This window comes from Equus caballus, chromosome 20 (genome assembly GCF_041296265.1).
Source record: "Equus caballus isolate H_3958 breed thoroughbred chromosome 20, TB-T2T, whole genome shotgun sequence".
Taxonomy (NCBI): domain Eukaryota; kingdom Metazoa; phylum Chordata; class Mammalia; order Perissodactyla; family Equidae; genus Equus; species Equus caballus.
The window spans coordinates 26,307,009-26,324,841 of record NC_091703.1 but is presented as its reverse complement, the minus strand read 5'-3'; the positions used below and the strand labels follow the sequence as shown (position 1 = coordinate 26,324,841).

At 43.4% G+C, this 17,833-nt stretch overlaps 1 protein-coding gene and 1 pseudogene across 11 annotated transcripts; both read right to left on the bottom strand.

Moving 5' to 3' along the window:
* Positions 1 to 4,188: 4,188 nt before the first annotated feature.
* Positions 4,189 to 6,459, bottom strand: LOC138919695 (butyrophilin subfamily 3 member A3 pseudogene; annotated as a pseudogene).
* A 1,000-nt stretch (positions 6,460 to 7,459) lies between these two features.
* LOC138919431 (butyrophilin subfamily 3 member A2-like) lies at positions 7,460 to 16,964 on the bottom strand. 11 transcript variants are annotated; one of them, XM_070244228.1, is made up of 8 exons: positions 16,814 to 16,953; positions 15,651 to 15,796; positions 14,083 to 14,177; positions 12,416 to 12,505; positions 10,110 to 10,391; positions 8,166 to 8,366; positions 7,965 to 7,985; positions 7,460 to 7,874 (listed from the first exon to the last, which is right to left on the bottom strand). In XM_070244228.1, the coding sequence occupies exons 4-8, from the start codon at positions 12,498 to 12,500 to the stop codon at positions 7,852 to 7,854; spliced, it is 612 nt and encodes a 203-aa protein (XP_070100329.1). In that variant the 5' UTR covers positions 12,501 to 12,505; positions 14,083 to 14,177; positions 15,651 to 15,796; positions 16,814 to 16,953; the 3' UTR covers positions 7,460 to 7,851. The 11 variants fall into 11 exon arrangements, with proteins under 11 accessions (XP_070100329.1, XP_070100330.1, XP_070100328.1 ...); XM_070244229.1 differs by having other exon boundaries at positions 12,416 to 12,500; XM_070244227.1 differs by having other exon boundaries at positions 15,651 to 15,799; positions 16,814 to 16,950.
* Between the last annotated feature and the right edge of the window lie 869 nt (positions 16,965 to 17,833).

Here is a 17,833-nt window from a genome sequence, read left to right as displayed (position 1 = left end):
CAGCTGAGAGTAGTCTTTTTAGATGATCTGGGTTTTTATTTCCTTTTTCTGTATTCAGAGCAAGATACTTTTCAATTTTTTGCAAAGTTTGAGATTCTCTGCAGATTGTGGGTTTGCTGCTAATCAGGAGGAGGGCTCTCTGTTTGTAGAAATGTATATGCAGTAGAGAATGGCCCTGGGGAGTGGGTGTTGATGAAGTAAACATAAGCAACCCTCTTTCCAATGCCAGAGGAATCTTGTTCAAATTATTTGACTTCTGGGGGCAGTGGAGAGATAAAGGGGAACACAGGGAGGAAACGGAGGGACAGAGAATGAAGCAAGACAGCAGCTATGGTAATAGACTGTACACATTGTCATTTGTTCAAAAACTATCGAGGGAGAGATGCTGAGGATACCGAGAGTCAAAAACCCATTTTTCTCAGGGAGGTGCCATTCTAGTGGGGCAGGAAGATGGCAGCAAAGAAAAGCTTTCTAGTGGGCTTTATAGTCTGTCAGTGGATGGACTGGTTGAGTCCAGCATCCCCCTACACCCACACAATGCTCCCCTCCCATGCTCTACAGACCCCTATCAGGCCATTGTATAGATTTATTCTAGAATAATCTTCCTGAGACACACTTCTTTACATTTCTTTCAAGAGCCTAAATACTTACCCTGGATGCCTGCCACTCCTTTCTGTTTCAGTTCAAAACTGTGCAATTAAAACACTAGCAATGTGTGTTAATCCACAGTTTCCTCAGAGGACTGAATTGCTCTTGGGAAGAGACAGAAGAGAGGGCTGTGAGAGTGTAAGAGCCTGGCCTACTTACAGCCTCTGTCTGAAGAAAATAACGCCCAGGGGTTCTGGGGAAGTTTGTGCCTGAAGTATCCAGTGAAGCCAGGCCTCAACTCCTATAGTAGCTGACCTGAGCCAGAGGGAAACACATATGTTCTGAGCATGAGGAGGACCCATTGCCCTCAAGTTTGCTCAGCAGGAAACCAGGCCCAACCAGGGTGTGCCACTTCAGATCATGAGCACCTGACCTAAGAATTCTCTGTCATGAGAGGAGTAAACCTAGAGGTTGTGTTCATACCTTTGAGTCACCTCCAGGATTCATTTCAGGCGAGGCTAAGACATCTTGGTGCACAAAAGGCATTCCTACTCTGTCCTGTTCAAATTCCAAATTGCTGGCTCATCAAATCAATGAGCATAGGAAAATGGTTGTGTTAAGTTACTAATTTTCAGGGCTGAAACAATAGTAACCACTACAGTTGCCTTGTCCCAAGAGAACAAATTTGATAGAATGTACAGCATGAATAAAACTGGGCCCCCAAATGCAGTGGAACTAAGGATGAGAAAGTTTCCCAGACTCTCTCCAACTTGAACCCTTCTCTCTGCACGTCTGTTTTGGTCTAATCTCTCCGTAGATCACCTTCCTTTTGTTTCACTAGACCACGCTGTGGATGGAAAATGCCTTCCCACAGCTCCCATGCATGCCTAATACTAATCAAGTATAACTGGTTATGTATCACTGTGCCATTCAATCAAAATGTGCAAGGCATTCTCTCTAGCCTAGTGTGGGTTAGATGTCCATCCCAGATCCACTCCATATCAGGAGGCAGTGTGGTCCACATTATGTGGACATGTATTGCAAGACAGGAAGTCACCACTGCCAAATGAATGGGGCTGGAGGGAGGGCAGAGAGGTCTCAATAGGCATTCAGTATGTTCTCAGAGGCAGAGCCTTATGAACGAATGCTTTTGATGTCCAATCCCATAGACCCTTAGTCCACATCAAGTAGACAGTTTCCTGCAATATAACAACTTCCCAGGTGCCTGATTTTCTTCTTCCACACCTGGGAGTTGTCTCTAACACCAATGATACTTGCTCCTTTGCATAGACACAGCCAAACCTAGAAGTGCAGGAGAGTTAATACCCCCACGGGTCACCTTCAACCAATAAAGAATGGGAAATGTAGATAAATGGCCCAGGTTCCCCATCCCTGCTAGGAGGATTCTGAGGTATAGTCCATAATCTCACGTGGTTTCTCAGAGTGTCCTGAGTGGGACCAAGCATGGTTGCCTACATGATAACCAACTAATTGATGTATCCTCTATGCCAGTTTTCACTTAGTTGGCTTTTGTCCTTTTATTTATTTCCAAACTTAGGTATCCTGGGATCACTTCCCAGATAGACTACCAGAACCCAAGTCTTTGACTTAGACACAGATTTTGGGGAATCCAAAATATGAGATTGCATTAGGTAGAAATTGCATTCCACATTGTATTTGACATAAGAATTATCTCTTCTGGAGAAGTAAATTCTGACATTTATACCTTAATCTAGCAAGTGAATAAAGGGCTACAGATAAAAATTCCAAGAGTTCACAGGTATTTCCTATCATGGATGTCTTTAGTCTCTCCAGGAGCCCAGCCAGGATGGAGGTCTCCTCCTCCTTCTGAGTGAGTAAAGCTGTGACTATGATAAGTGTAGTAGGGTAAGTAGTCCACATTATCATCTCTGCAACCTGTGAATATGACACATTACATGGCGAAATAAACCTTACACATGGAATTAAGATATTGGGCATTAAAGTAGGGAGATTATCCTAGACTCATAGGAAAATTATCCTGGATTATCTGTGTGGACTCAATCTAATCACCTGAATTCTTAAAAGTAGAATACAGAAGAGTCAAAGAGATTTGATGGAAGCAGAACCAGGAGAGATTCAAAGATTGAGAGGTACTTAAGCTGCAATTGCTGCTTTGAAGATGGAGAAAGAAAGCTACAGCTGAGGAATGCTGCAGTCCTAGAAGCTGGGAATAGCCCTCAGCTGACAGGCAGCAAGGAATGGCAACCTCAGTCCTACAGCTGCAAGAAAATGAGTTCCGCCAACAATCTGGATGAGCAAGTAAATGGATTCTTCCCTACACCCTCCAGAAAGGAATACAGCCTGCAGACACCTTGGGTTTAGCCCTGTGAGATCCATGTTGGACTCCTGACCTCCAGAAATGTGAGATCATAAATTTATGTTGTTTTAGGTCCAGAAATTCGTGGTGATTTATGAAGGCAGTAATAGAAAACTAATACCATAAGGATTTTGCGAAAATATTGCAATGAGGTAAACTGTGAAACTATGGTGAATAAACTGTGGTGGCTTAAAATCTAGAAAAAGCTCACTTGAAGAGTGAAGATTCTTCTTAAGTTTATTTAACAAGTGTACTAGACAACCACATGCCTGGTATACGGGGGACAGTGGTGAACAATAGTGACGATAATGAAGAGTAGCATTTCCTCAGTATCCATCAGTTGTTAGGAACACCCAATAATGTCAATGAATGATCAGAGGTGAAAATATCCCTTTCCTGGCTATGGATTCTACAGTGTGATAAAAATACCACTAGAGTTCATCTAGGTTTCTTCCTCCCAAATTCCTTTTCCACAGACAATCTTTAGGTGTTAAGTTAGGCTTCCTAGAGACCTTCAAAGTAGAAGTATTGGTTCTGGCTCCATGAACACGCATCACATTGACAGAGTGGGTGCACATATGCCCATTATCAGTGAAGAGTTTGGCCTCTAGTCCCTTCACATCCTGTATGATGCAGTCTCTGTGAATTCATTCTCTGGACCAGGTCATCCTGCAGACAATCCAATTAAGCGTTGGACCTATGGCTCTGACAATCAACCTTGAGGGAACAAAATGGGGTGTGGCCTCCATAGTCACCTACAGTGATCCTTACCCTGGGGTGTCCTGGTAAGGGAACCTCAATTCTGTACATGGTCCTTTCCTCAGAGGGGAAATGGGGCTGGAAAAAAAAGACAGGGTAGCGGGTGGGGGTGGAATAGGGGCCAAACCTCTCCCAGCAGCACAAATTTCTCTATGAATTATATAGGTAACTTAACTTGGACCTGCCATATTTTCCACATCCTTGAACTGAGACAACTGCAGAGGATTGTTATGAGAATTAAATGAGTAAAATTCACTTGAAGCATTTAATACAAAACCCAGTACATTTTAAGTTATCTATAAAAGTTAGTTGTTGTTCAAATCTCAGCTGTCATTCACTTGTTGGGTCACCTTTGGAAAGTTAATTCACTTTTCTTCACCGCTGTTTCCTTGTCCATAGAAGGGAGATGATAAAGCGGTACCAAATTCACCTTTCATGTGGAATAATGGAATTAATATTAGTGAAGTTCTTCACACAGTGTGTGCATTTAGTAAGTACTTTATTGTTGTGATGTGTTGCTGTCATAGAGGAGGCCCTCAGCTCAAGGCTGCGTAGGGGAAAGCAGGGATATTACCTCAGGCTGAGGGTCCCCATTCCCATCAGCAGAGCCTGGGGTCACTGGGGCCTCCAGGGAAAGGTCAGATACTAAGTCAGTAACAAGGCAACTCCCCACTCCTGTCAGTGCTGGTCAAATGGTCAAAGCAGTAGGATTCCAGATGGAATTCTGAAAACAGGCTACAGAGGCCCGGAGAAGGAGGTTTGTGGGAAGGTGTAGATATGAGATCCATCCACAGCATTGTAGAATGAGACCTCACCAGTCTCATAGTCCAGGAAAACCCCCACTCTGAGGAGGGTTGGCATTTTTTATTTTTATCTGGTGTTCGGTGAGAGACCAATAGTTTTCCCATCAGACACCCCCACAGTCGAGAATCCATTTTGAGTAACATTTTAACCCAATGTTTTCTCTCCATGTTCTCCCTACACACCCCTACATACCAATATTACTGGTCCCCACCTCTACTTCTTAGAAATGTCACATAATGTGAAGGTTTTACAAGCAAGCACACAGTAATGTCAAGCAAATCTCATAGGGTTGTCTGGGAGATTCTTGTGTGTGTCTTCCCACTGAAGACTCCTCTGGTGCTCAGAATCAAGGAGGATGGGGTTCACTGCATCCATATCCAGAATCACATCCACTGAAGAAAGTTTGGGGATGGGCCATGGCGTCACCCATTGTTCCTGGACCTCAAAGCCTCAGTCTTCAAGATCTGAGTCTGGCCGAGGAGGTCCAAGTCCAGAGCCTAGTGTCCTCAGTCTTCCCTGAATGTGACCCTCTCAGCATTACCAAAAGAAAGGCCCAGGGATCTTGTGTTCAGTGAAGAAGAGTGCTAAGGGTCAGAGTTTGCCTAACCCCATGTCTTGACCTGGCTCCTTCCTTCCATCTTTTTGCCACTTACTTCACCAAAATGTCTCTGCCCATCTCTGCTTTATAGTCACATAGGTTTACATTTCAATCCTCACCCTACCACTCATGAGTTGAATGACATTTCCTTTTCTGTAGGTTCTTTTTCCATTGACCGAAGCTATATAAGATCTTTGAGCCTCAATTTCTATATTTGAAAAATGGATCCAAACTACTTATTTCTAGGGCAGGAAAAAACATATACGTTTTCTAAGTAGCTTAGGGCCAGGCATGGAGGAAGTACCTAATGTTATAACAGGTCCAAGCCTTTTCGGTGCTAGCAGCAATGTTGGGAGTTTTCTGTGGTCCCAGATCCACTCTTCACCTTTCTCTATCCTCTTCTGGGCCCCAGGAATTTATCTTCTATGGACAGCATCGTTGGGCTCTCTTGCCTCTGGTTACCTATCAGGTTTGGCCAATGGGACATACTAGCTGAAGATTGGAAGGAGAAAGAAAAAAGAGGCACAGCATTTATTTCGCCCACTTCATCCTTGCCAGCACAAGATGGTGATGCTCTAACAAAGGCATGACTCTTCTCAGGGAGCCCTGTACTTGAGCTACAGCTTCCTCTGGGCTCTAGTAACTGCTCTCTCTCCCTATTCCTTCAAGCCTAGAAGTGGTGGCAGTTCCACAGTATTGTGAGTCCTTGGGCACTTCACATTTGCTTGTTGATCTCCCTTAACCCCACTCCTGCCCTTCTAAAGAGTTCCTTTTCTAAACCTTCTTCAATCACCCAGTTTGAAAATGCCATCTCTTTCTTGTTGGTTTTTGGACCAATACATATTCATTACCGCATTTTGTCTTATCTCAGCCCTCATATAATAGGGATTATGATCACCACTTAACAACGAGGAGACAACAGTTCAGAAACATTAAGTAACTTTGGGACACACAGCAACAGGAGGTGGCATAAGAAGCTTGGGAAAAGCAAAGATGTTTGTCCATTGCCTTTCTCCTTGGTCATTACACATCCTCACTCTCCCTGCAGTATTAGTTCGCTCTGCCTCTCCTTTCCCTCAGCTCTACCCTTTATGCCTCTTCCTTCCCTTGAAGATCTGTGGAAGCCCAGGAGAACAATTCTCCCTGCTTCTCTGGTCTCTCAGCAGGAAGGCCCTAGAGATAGGCACACCTTTGAGACAAGGACCTCAAATCACCCACCCAGATCTACCAGTCATGGGGAATTGTCTTCCCAGAATCTCAAGCATGCAAGTAGAAAAAGGGAATATGGTCCCTTAGGTTGTTGTCCTAGGAAAAACAGAGTGATTCACTCACCAGCTTGAAAGAGGGCCATCCTCCATTCTGAAAGTCAGGAGACGCAGATAAGGAGAGGGCATTATTTCTGTTCTTTCCTCATCCGTTCTGCTCACTAAGCCTTTTCTCTCCCCTTTTCTTCAGTCTCTTCCAATGTCCAGCTTCCTTCCTCTATAGCTCTGCCAAATCAGGCATATACCCTTTCAAAATTGGTGGACTCCCTCCCCTCCATCATGCTGGGGCTGAGGCGACCTGGGCTGGGGCCCAGGCTTTGCTAGGGTGTGGGCATATATGCCAGCAGGGTGATGGGTGGCTGAAAAAGACCAGCTGCTCTATCTGGAAGGTCCTCTCTGAGACTCCAGAAAAGCAAAGTTGGTATACCCCACAGAAAATGAGACTCTGGGCTAGATCTGATTATTCCTACTGGGAATGCCAGTGGGTCATAGGACAGAGGAATGGTTTAAATGCTTAGTATTCATGCTGCAGGAAATTCTGAGATATCAGAGTCACTCACCAGGCTACTCCTCAGATTTCTTACTCAACTTACAATGAAAGAAATGTGGAAAGGTCTCCTGAAATATGTCATTTCTGGGTTGTGTTCTTTCTCTCCTTTTGTACCCATCTAATCTTCCTTTTTGACCCTCACCCCCACCCTTCCTACCATCTCCCTCTGCCTGTTCAATTCTCTCCTCCCCTCTCCTCCTTGATATCAAGTCTGAGAACATCAATTGCATGCTGATGATACCACAGGCACCATGTAAGTCCTTTCCCAGCTGAGACCCAGCAGATGTTTTGTATGTATCTACACTCCCATACCCGGGCATAGGTATCACTGTGTGTACACCTGTCTCTGTATGTGTACCAGAATACATCTATCTCAAGCTGTGTTGTTTCCTGCCTACTTCTGAAAAGAATTGGGCAACTTAATGAGGAAATTTCAGATAGTATTTTTTCAAAAACAGCTTGAATATGTCTATGACAATTAAGCCACCAGTACCAGACCTTTTGAAGAGACACTTTTCTCTATCCCTCTTCTTTGATTTTCTAAATCTTGTATTCTTTATTTTCTTCTCAGCAGCCTACAGATTATGTAAAGCATCCATTTAGGTTCAAGGCATAGGGAAGGCATTTCAACTAGGAGTTCCATCCCCCTCCTTCTCATTTCTTTTCAAGTGCACACCGGGATATTCTCTGGTACCCTGCTGGACTCAAGAGTCTGCAGGCACCTTGTGGAGAGAGATTGAAGGCCCTTTTCTCCATTAAAAATTACCACTCCTCCATGATTCCCCCTAATCAATCATCCTTAATTCTTTCCCATAGAAAAGGGATCCAGGACAATTCTGAGCCCTGGGCAGAGTTAGGGGTGAGGAAATGGGCTGGGAAATATCCAAATGAAGAGTCTGAGATGTGAATTCAGAGAAAAATCAGAGTGCTAGATGAATCCGAACCGGCTGTCTGCAATGGGATAAAAGTGAAGAGTCATTAAGAGACTTAAAGCAGAGGTATGGAGACAAGTGTAGGTCTCTGGGGGAAATAGGAACTTACAGCATAGATTCTGGTAGTGCTCTGGAAAATAAGCAAGAAAGAAAAAAAATTACTGTTATGGGGATGGATCAAGGAGTTCCTCAGGACAATAAACTTACAAATGACCCAGTGCAGAGGTGGGTGCACAGAGTAGGGAAGGGATGAGGTCATGGGGCTCCCTCCCTTAAGACAGGGCCTTAGGTTCCCACCCTGGTCTGATACCTTTTTCCCTTCTTTCCTGCTCCTTTTCTGCCTCAGCTGTTTCTTTTTCCTCTCGCTCTCTCTCTTTCTCTTGGAATAGAGCCTCTTTCTCCTTCTGCTGTCGCCATAGGAAGTAACTCGCCACTGCTAGAAGCAGCAGCAAGATGGGGAGGGTCCCAGTGAAGGCCGCGATCCAGGGCTGGGCGCTCCAGAAGAAGGGGTCTGCAATGGAATGGAGCTTTAGCCTCTCACTCTCAAGCTGGGAACACAGGGTTGATCTCATGACATTAAATGATCCTTCTCCTCCTAAAGTCCCAGGGAAAACTCTTCCTACAACAGAATACTATTACTTGCCTTGTACTGTTTGTTTCTCACCTGTAAATATGACTTACTTGAGCATCAGAATCATATGGCCTTTCTAATTTAGTTTTTCAATAGGTTACACTTAACATGATTCAAATGTCAAAAAAATACAAAAAGTCATCCAAGTCTCCCATCTACTCCCTCCCACCCCCCGTTTACTAGCCTCTCATTAGTCAGCTTAATATGTTGGCTAAGAATGTGAACTTTGGAGCTGGAGGATCTGCGTTCAAATTCTGGCTCCTCCACTTGACAGGCAGTGTGATCTTGGACTAATTACTTAACCACTCTGTTCTTGGTGTCCTAATCTGTATCATGGGGTAATAATGGCACCTCACTCATAAGGTTAAAGGATTAAATTAATGCTTATAAAGTGCCTGATATATAGTGAGTGATATGTAAGTGTGTGTTAAATTTTAAAAATATAAATATATTTTTATTTTTTCTTGTTTACACCAAAGATAGCATTCTAAGAAAACTGCTCTGCATCTGCTTTTTCTGTTCATCTTGGAAATCCTGCAATATTAGTACGGAGAGAATGTCTGTGCTTTCTTTCCCAGTTGTGCAACATTCCATTGCACAATAGTTCCCTGTTGATGGACATTTGCATATATTCTAACTTTTTTCTATTATAATTAATGCTATAAGAAATAACTTTTTTTTTTTGAGGAAGATTAGCCCTAAGCTAATATCTGCTGCCAATCCTCCTCTTTTTGCTGAGGAAAACTAGCCCAAGCTAACATCTGTGCCCATCTTCCTCCACTTTATACGTCTGACGCCTACCACAGCATGGCTTGACAAGTGGTGCCATGTTCGCACCCAGGATCCGAACCAGCGAACCCTGGGCCACCGAAGCAGAACATGCGTACTTCACCGCTGCACCACCGGGCCGGCCCAAGAAATAACTTTTTACATGAGTCATTTCATACGAATGAAACTATGTCTGTCAGATAAATTCCCAGAAGTGGGAATTTGGATCAATAAGTAGTTTAGATAAATACTGCTATATTGGCCCAAAGAAAGTTCAGCCAATTTATACCAAAAATATACCAAATTACATCAACAAATGTCTAAGAGTGACTGTCTCCCCACAATCCTGCCATCAGAACGTGTGATCTGCTATCTCGGTTTTGTTCTATTTTGTTGCCAGCCAGTCTCACAAGAGGAAAATGTTTAATATACGTTCCTCATGAGTGAGATTGGACATCATCTCACATGTTATTTCCTTTTCTGCAAGATTTGCTCACTTTTCTATCTGGTTATTTTATTTTTTAGGGAGATTGGCTCTATCTATATGATATGAGTTGTACTCTTTTTCCTGTTTTGTCATTTTTCTTTTCTTAAGGGTTTTATCTTTACCTTTTTACCCCAATTCTCATTGCCTGTCACAGTTTCTTGCAAACAGGAAATACTCGGTAAATATTTGTTATGTAAACAGCTTTATGGGAAAAAGAAACATCCCCGGTGTAAGAAGAAGGCTCTGGATCCTACTCTGTGCCTTATATTCGCTGCAGAGATTCAAGTCAGCAACAGAGAATCACACATCTTCCTTCTTTCAATAGCCACAGCTCAGCGCAGTATACTGAGGCTCAGCAGGGTACTGACCTGCAATGGAAATCCTGGCAGTCTTTTCCTGGCTGAGGACAGGATTTCTGATGACACAGGTCACCCCTTCCTCAGAGCTGCCTTTCAGGATCACAGATGCTTTGATTGCATACAGGCCATCTTGATCTACAGCCAAAGATTCTGCCACACCTGGCATGTTCTCTCCATTGGCATCTCTCCACTGTATTTGGGGCTGGTGATCCCAGCCGGTGGACAGGCACTCCAGATGGATCCCTCCATCCTCATAACCCTTCATTTCAATGTGAAGATCAGAACCCAATGCTGTGGAAGGATAAATGAACCCGAATTCTTTGGAGCCTCCTCTATTGATAAGAATATCAACAGGATTCAGTGGCACACTCACATTAGATAATTCAAGGGAGTTTCATAAAGGAGCTGTTTACAAAAGTGTGGTCATGCTGACAGGTAAGTGACCTGGGATAAAGCAGTACCGCAGGGCCAGGAACAGTGGAGCTGTTACCACTCACTACGAAGCTCAAAGGGAGGAGGAGAGGAAGCCATTTTCATCTAAAGCCAACTCATCTAAAAGAAGAGAGTCATGTAGAGAGGGCTTTCTTAAGAAGAGCTGCCATCTTTGGAAGGGAATGCAGCCAGCTAGAAGTGGTCCTACAAGGGTAAAGCCAGGGAATAAGTGCTTAGACATCTCCCTCCTGTCTCCCTCCTTCCATGTTCTGCTATGGCTCCCCACTGACCAAACCCAGCCAGAGGCCACAGGGCAAAAGAGTGCCCTGAGAAAGAGAAATGCAATCCTTGACATCTGGACTTTGGTCTGGTCTCAGTGTTCTCCTGATGAACATAAGGAATTTCGTGGAACAGCAACATCAGTCAAGGGCACTTTGTCACTATGATTGGTCAAGAGAAAAAGAAGACCACTTAACAATCCTGTTTGAACATCAAGAAAAACATGACTACTGTAAAAAACCACAATCACAACTCAACAATTCCCTATCCTGGTTATGAGTGACTGCTGATCCTTGACCAATTGCAGCTTTAGCCTCACTCTGGTCTTCCTCCTAGATAAGACATATTGACACCCAGCCACCGCATTTCAACCCCTCCACCTTCCTTATAGCATCCAGTGCAGAGCAAATCCCAGCTTCCATAAACTCTCCCCCAACTCCCAGAACACAAGCCCAAATTCTATACCAAGTCTTCTGTAACACCCTCTTACTGAGATATCCCACAGACCCATATGGCCTGCATTCTCCCTGCCTATAACAAGAAATAAACACAACTTGATCAACTCCAGGTGTGTGCCTGGGGACTTTTGGTTAGAGAACTTTGGTGGCACAGATACTGTCCCATGGGTCAGCCTCCCAGAGCACACAGTAACGTGCACCTACAGGGGCCACAGAAAAACATCCAAACCCAAACAACTGTGTGCCATCACTGAGGAGATCTTTTCTTATCCTTCCTATTCCCAACATTCCACTTGTCTGCTTAGACTCTGGTGACTAGCACAAGGGAGTTCTTTACTTGACATTACAGGGTGCAGGAGGGATTTTTCCTGGGGGGACAACTGTTTCTTTCCAAAGGGTCTCAGCGAAACAAAATGGGAAGTCAGTGGAGGCAGATACTAGTGACCAGCCAGGATGCTCTGAGGTGGATTTAGGGTATGACCTCTGCCTCTGCACCAGTTCCCACAGAGAAGCAAGTTCAGAACCCCACCAGGAGGGTCATCTGCAACCTCCAGATCCACCATGGCTTTTCAGAGAAGTTGTCATCTGGGGAATAACACAGGTAGTTTCCACTATCAGAGGCTCTGTTGTCGTAAATTTGGAGAGTAGCCTTCCCTTCAGTGATGCCATCACTTAAAATTGAAGTTCTCCCTAGATACCCTGCCATCTGTTGCTTTTCTACTTCCTTCCCATTTGCATACTTGCATACTACCTGCCCAAGGCTAGATCTCACCCACTTTAGCTCCATAGTCTTTGCACTCATTTTTGGGGACAGATGACAGGGTATATCAGCGTCTTCACCCACCATGGCCAGTATGGGACCATGGGGTCCAATCACAGCAAAATGAGCTCCTCAGTTAAAGGAGAAGCTCCATTAGAGGGAGTTGGGGCCATGAGGGCAAAGGGCGGGGGTTCTCAGGGAGGCTGGATGAGGTATGAAAAATGTATGGGAGAACACATTCCTAAGAGAACTACAACTTGTTTTAACGGCATGTGAACCTTCACTTTGGGATGGGAGTTCCAGATATGAGAAGTTCTCAGATGTTCTGACTGGGCAGTAATAGGTAATTGTCTGATTCAAAAACATAAAAGCAGAATATCCCCTACCTGAACAAGGGGTAAGCAGCTGGACCAAGATGAGGCAGACAAGGAAGACAAGAAGATGGAAGCCAAGAGAACTTGCCATTTTCATCTGTGCTGCAGAGAGATGTCAGAAAGTGTCAGGCAGAAACTATTACCTGGACCTGGAAGAAGATGGCAAATTCCACATCAAACCTCTTCCTCCCCAGGGCTGACTCAGGGTGAAACACACAGTCACTACGCCAGTGACTCAAGATACTCTTCTGCCAAAATGTTCACTTGAGAATCTCTTAACTTTGAGCTCCAACATGGAAAATCACCCTTAAAAATACATAATGTTAAATGTACATCCATTTAACATGTAAATCTTATGTATTTAGTGTTAAATGTACATACATTAACTCTAAACCATCAGGAAACCCTTGGCTCTACTGTCCAAAAATGCTGAGAATTCTTCCATTTTCCCACACTTCCCCTGCTACAACCAGGTTCAAGCCTCCCAATCACACTCTGATTAACGTAGGACCCTCCTTTCTGGGTCCCCTGATTCCATTTGTGTCCCCTAGAGTCTATGCTCAACACAACAGCCAGAACGTTCCTTGAGTCATATCACGTCACTCCTCTGCTCAGCACTTTCCAGTGGCTCCCATTTTACTCGGAGTAGATGCTGCAGTCCTCAAAATGGCCAACATGGCCCTCCAGGACCTGCACCTCTCACTTCATCTCCCCTACTTTCCTCATCTGCTCCAGCCACACTGCCCTTCTTGCTGGTCCTGGAACAGGTCAAAACAGGGGACCTCTGCCCTCACTCTTCCCTCTACCTAGAGCCCTCTTGCCCCAGATATCCATAAGGCTCACTCCCTCACCTCCTTCAAGGCTTTCCTCTAAAGTCACTTCCTCCATGAGACCTTCTCTGACCACAGGATTATGGCAAACTTCTCCCATCCCCCGAGCCTTCTCTCTTTTCTCCATTGAATTTTCACCATCTAACATATGATGTGTTTACTATCTGTAAACATGACAGGATATTGGTCTATTTTGTTTACTGATGTGTATCAACCTTACAATGTGGAATCCTCACTAAATATTGCTGAATGAGTAAATGGGTGAGGGGTAACATCATATTAACCCATCAATACTCACTAGCATTTTAATTGGTTTAGATGATCAGATTAAATAGTTGGCATCTTACAGGAGGGTAGGTGGACAGCAGTGAAGATAAGCATCTGCCTCCTAATGACCTGCTTTTTTGGCCTGGCTTAGAGAGCAGAGCTTGGCTTCCAGAGCTCCCACTGGAACTTGCCTATACTAATGTATTTATTCCTACTTTTCAATGAAGTGTTTTCAAGGAGCAAGCATGCCCTGGATGAGTATGCAAGAGTGTCCAACTCGGTGTACCTCAGTGCACTATTTTTACAATTGTTCTTTGGGGGATAAAAGTCCCTGGAAAGAAAATGATGAATTTCCTGCTTTCCCTTTCCCAGGTATCCATAATGCTCCTTGGAAGATGGCCTCTGGGATCACCAGGAATGGATAATTTCTCTGCTCTTAATTTCTACACTGCTATAGAAGCACCTTTTCAAGGCAGAGATATAAGAGCTGGCATTTGGAACGTAGGGACAAACATGTGAGGCTAGGAGCACAGGTTAGCCTAACAAAGCTCATATCTCTACAAAGTACTGAGATTCTCTTACCTCAGAGGCAGGGCCCTTGCAAGTCACCACTAGTAGCCCAGTGCTCACAACTCTGTCTTGACTCAGAAAAGCACCTCCACCATCTTTAGGCAGATCTGTGGGATCACAGTGAACCTTTGTGATAAGAAAAGTATGGGGACCTGGCAAGCTGGCAAGTCTTGATTCTAGCAGGAGCTGTAGTTTGACTTCCATTCTAACCACCCCAGAGTAGTCTGCATTCCTAGATACTGGAGAGCCTGAGAACAGGCCTAGGTGGATTACTTGGAGACAGGACTGAGAACTCTGGACACAGACCCCTCCCTTCTCCCTAGCTTCCCTCCCATCATGTATCCTCTCCTTTCCTGAAGATGTGAGGTGGAATGGGGTGCTGACAAATGATTTGAGCAAGTGCCCATCTGGGGAGCTACACTGCAGACTCTTGTAGGCCCCAACCCATGGCCATCATCAATTTGAAATCACACCCCCATCAGACTCTGGTTAAGATCCAGGCAGACTCCCTGGTGGAGATTCTTGAATCACTTACAGGCTGAACCCACCACTTCTGAATCACAGAGCTAGTGAATGGGAGAGCTATGAATAAGACCAGGTCTCACCCATCTTTTCATTCATTCATTCAACAAATATTTACTGAACACACACTTTGTGCCTGGCCCACCAAATGTTAGGAGTGGAATCAAAGATGGGGTACAAACTAGGTAATGGCACTATGAATCACAAGCTGTATGATCTCAGCCATGTGACAAAACCTATTTAAACTCCAGTAAGTCAAGGACCAATGTGAAATATGAATATTAGAATGTGCATAATTGGCCCATCAATTTCACTTCCAGATATCCGGTCCAGCGAAGCACTTGCATGGGTTGAGAGAAACATATGTAAGGATGAAACTGGGGCATTATTTTCAAAAGTAAAAAAGCAATCAACAACCTAATGGTTAGTGAAACAATGGCTCATCCCTATGAAGGAATTCAATGTTGCAGTTAAGACTAAATTATAGTCACTAACCCAGATAATCAGGATATATTAAGTGAACAAAAAGCAGATTGAAGGAAAATGCTAATGATTCTGTTAAAACACAAAAACAAAACTATAAATTTGTATACACATGTTTGTGTAATTTCATTAAAAGAGGCCTAAAAAGGGCCAGCCCTGGTGGCCTGATGGTTAAGTTTCATGCTCCACGTTGGCAGCCTGGGGTCGGTGGCTAGGTGCAGACCTATACCCCTTGTCTGTCAGTGGCCATATTGTGGTGGTGTCTCGCATACAAAAATAGGAAGATTGGCAACAGACGTTAGCTCCGGGTGAAACTTCCTCAGCAAAAAAAGAAGAAAAAAAGGTCTAAAAGGACACATGCCATACCGAGACTTGCAGATTGAGTGAAAGATACTTTTATCTTTTCCACCCTACACTTTGAAAACTATTTGAATGTTTTAAATTTTAAAAGTTTTCAAGAATAACTTAACCCTTAATAATTCTTACAAGTAATTATCATGACTGCAACTTATTAGTTGTTCAGAAAATACCAACTCCTCCAAAACAAAGCAGCATGAGGCCCCCAATCATAGTACCTGCAAGTCCAGGAGCTGCTGGGGGACAAGGGAGCAGAAGTCTGTGCAGCTGGCACTCCTTCGGACCCCTGCCTGAAACCTGGACACAACCTCAGACAGAATATTGTCTTTCAGTACATCCTCTCCTCTTCAAACTGTTTTCTAAGCTGCTAGAGAAGACAGTATTATTATTATTATTATACTTAAAAATTTCCCTACTGTTTTCAGAGTGGAGACTATGTTTTCACTTACTTTTTGGATATTTATTGATTTTTTTTCCTGATTACAGGCAATTTGAAAATGGAGAAAGATATAAAAGAATAAAATTTAAATAACCTGTAATGGTAAACACATACTTCCCTTAATGGGAATGTAAATCTTTCTGAAAGTATTTTGACCATCTATATACAAATACCAAATGGCTTCAAAATGTTTCATCCTTTGACCCAGAAATTCCACTCTTAAGAATTACTCTTAAAGACAAAAAATGAGATGTTAACAAAATTTTATGTTGTAGGCTGTTCATCACAGTAAATCTACAATAGCAAAATGTAGATACAACTTAAATATCCAAATTGGATCTGACTTTGTCATAATTATAAACAAATAAATATCTTTGTTAAAAACATAATTCCTGATGACTGTATGGAAATTCTTTTATGATTGGACACTACGTTGTTTATCCATCACCCAACTTTTGTATGTATGTGTATGTTGTATATGGAGGTTGGTTCATATTTTTCTACATTACAAATAATTCTATAATGAACATCTTTACATATGTCTTTAAGGCACATCTCTTTTTAGAATCTCTTAGAATACATCCCCAGAGATCCCAGGGGAGATAATAGAATCCTTTGCTCCTTTATGACCACAGTAATTTCCCGAGAACATGCAGTTGGTAAGTTTCTTCATTCAGGTTGTCTCCCTCCGACCAAATTTCCCAAGGCAAGTTCCTACATTTAGCACTGCCTCCCGCCCTCACCCCCCATTCCCTCACCACACACACAAGCACCAAACCACTTTCTCTGAGTGAGTCTTCTCTGTACCCACTCTAAGTGTTTTAGTCTCTCTCCTTCCAGGGTCTATGGTCCCGGCTTTTACCAATTTCTCCCTAACGTGCCCCTTGGCTTTTACCAATCTCTCCCCCATTCCTCTTGGTTTTCCCAATTTCTTCCACTTACCCCTTGGTACTCCCATCTGAATATTATAGCCCATAGAATGAAGGTAGTGAGTAGTTCTCCATTATAGCTAACAGTCTGTTCTGGAAGAAAGGGAAAAGAAAGAAATTTTCTCACTGTGAGAAACAGTAACAGAGTCTGTCTTCGGAAGAATTAGGTTTCTGATTGGCTCAGCAGAGTGTTTCTTATCAGCTGCTGGACAGAAACCAGTGGCTAAGGTGGAATGAAAACTGAAACTGTACTGAATTGTACAAAATGAAGAAAAATTACAGCCCTAATTGCCACGCTGTTTGTGTCTCTCTGTGTTTACCTACTTGAATTATTTATGTGTAAGTTTGTGTATAATCAGTATTTCATTATATACACCTGTTTAATGTCCTTTACACCATAATAGATTTATGAGCAGAACTAAGCAATAGGCAATGGGAAGCCACAGGAAGTTTGGGAACTCAGAGGAATATATTCAGGTATCTGTTTTAGCAAGTTTACTTTGACACTCTAGATTGTGGTGAATAATGTTAAAACCTTTCAAAAAACAATGTGTTGTTAATGCTGGTTGTTGTCCAGATTTCTTATCTGTTTCCTGATATTTATTTAGTCTTAGGTCTTAAAAGTCTTAAGAAAAAGAGGACAACAGTAGCTTTTGGAGGAAGGGAAGCAGAAACCAGAGAGGCAGAGTGGTTTGCTGGTGACAGCTGTGAAGAGAAGGGCTGTGGTAAACTGAGTCCTAGGGATATGAGATAAAAGAAGAGAAAAATTAAGGGAAGCAGTCCATGCTGAGAAGGAGCCCTGGGCTAAGCAGTAGAAAGGACTTGCCCTGAGGGGTAGGAGGGAAAGGAGCCCACCTGGGTGAGTGGTGGCAGCCTTGAAGAATCAAGGGTGCACAGGAGGAAGAGCAGGTGACAGGAAAGGGTATGGAGTTCAGTTTTGGAAGCAGGTTTTAAAACCCTTTGGGGCATCCATGAGGTCTGAGACAGAGATATTGGGATTATATGGGTTAAGTCGAGATTATGTAGGAGTGAG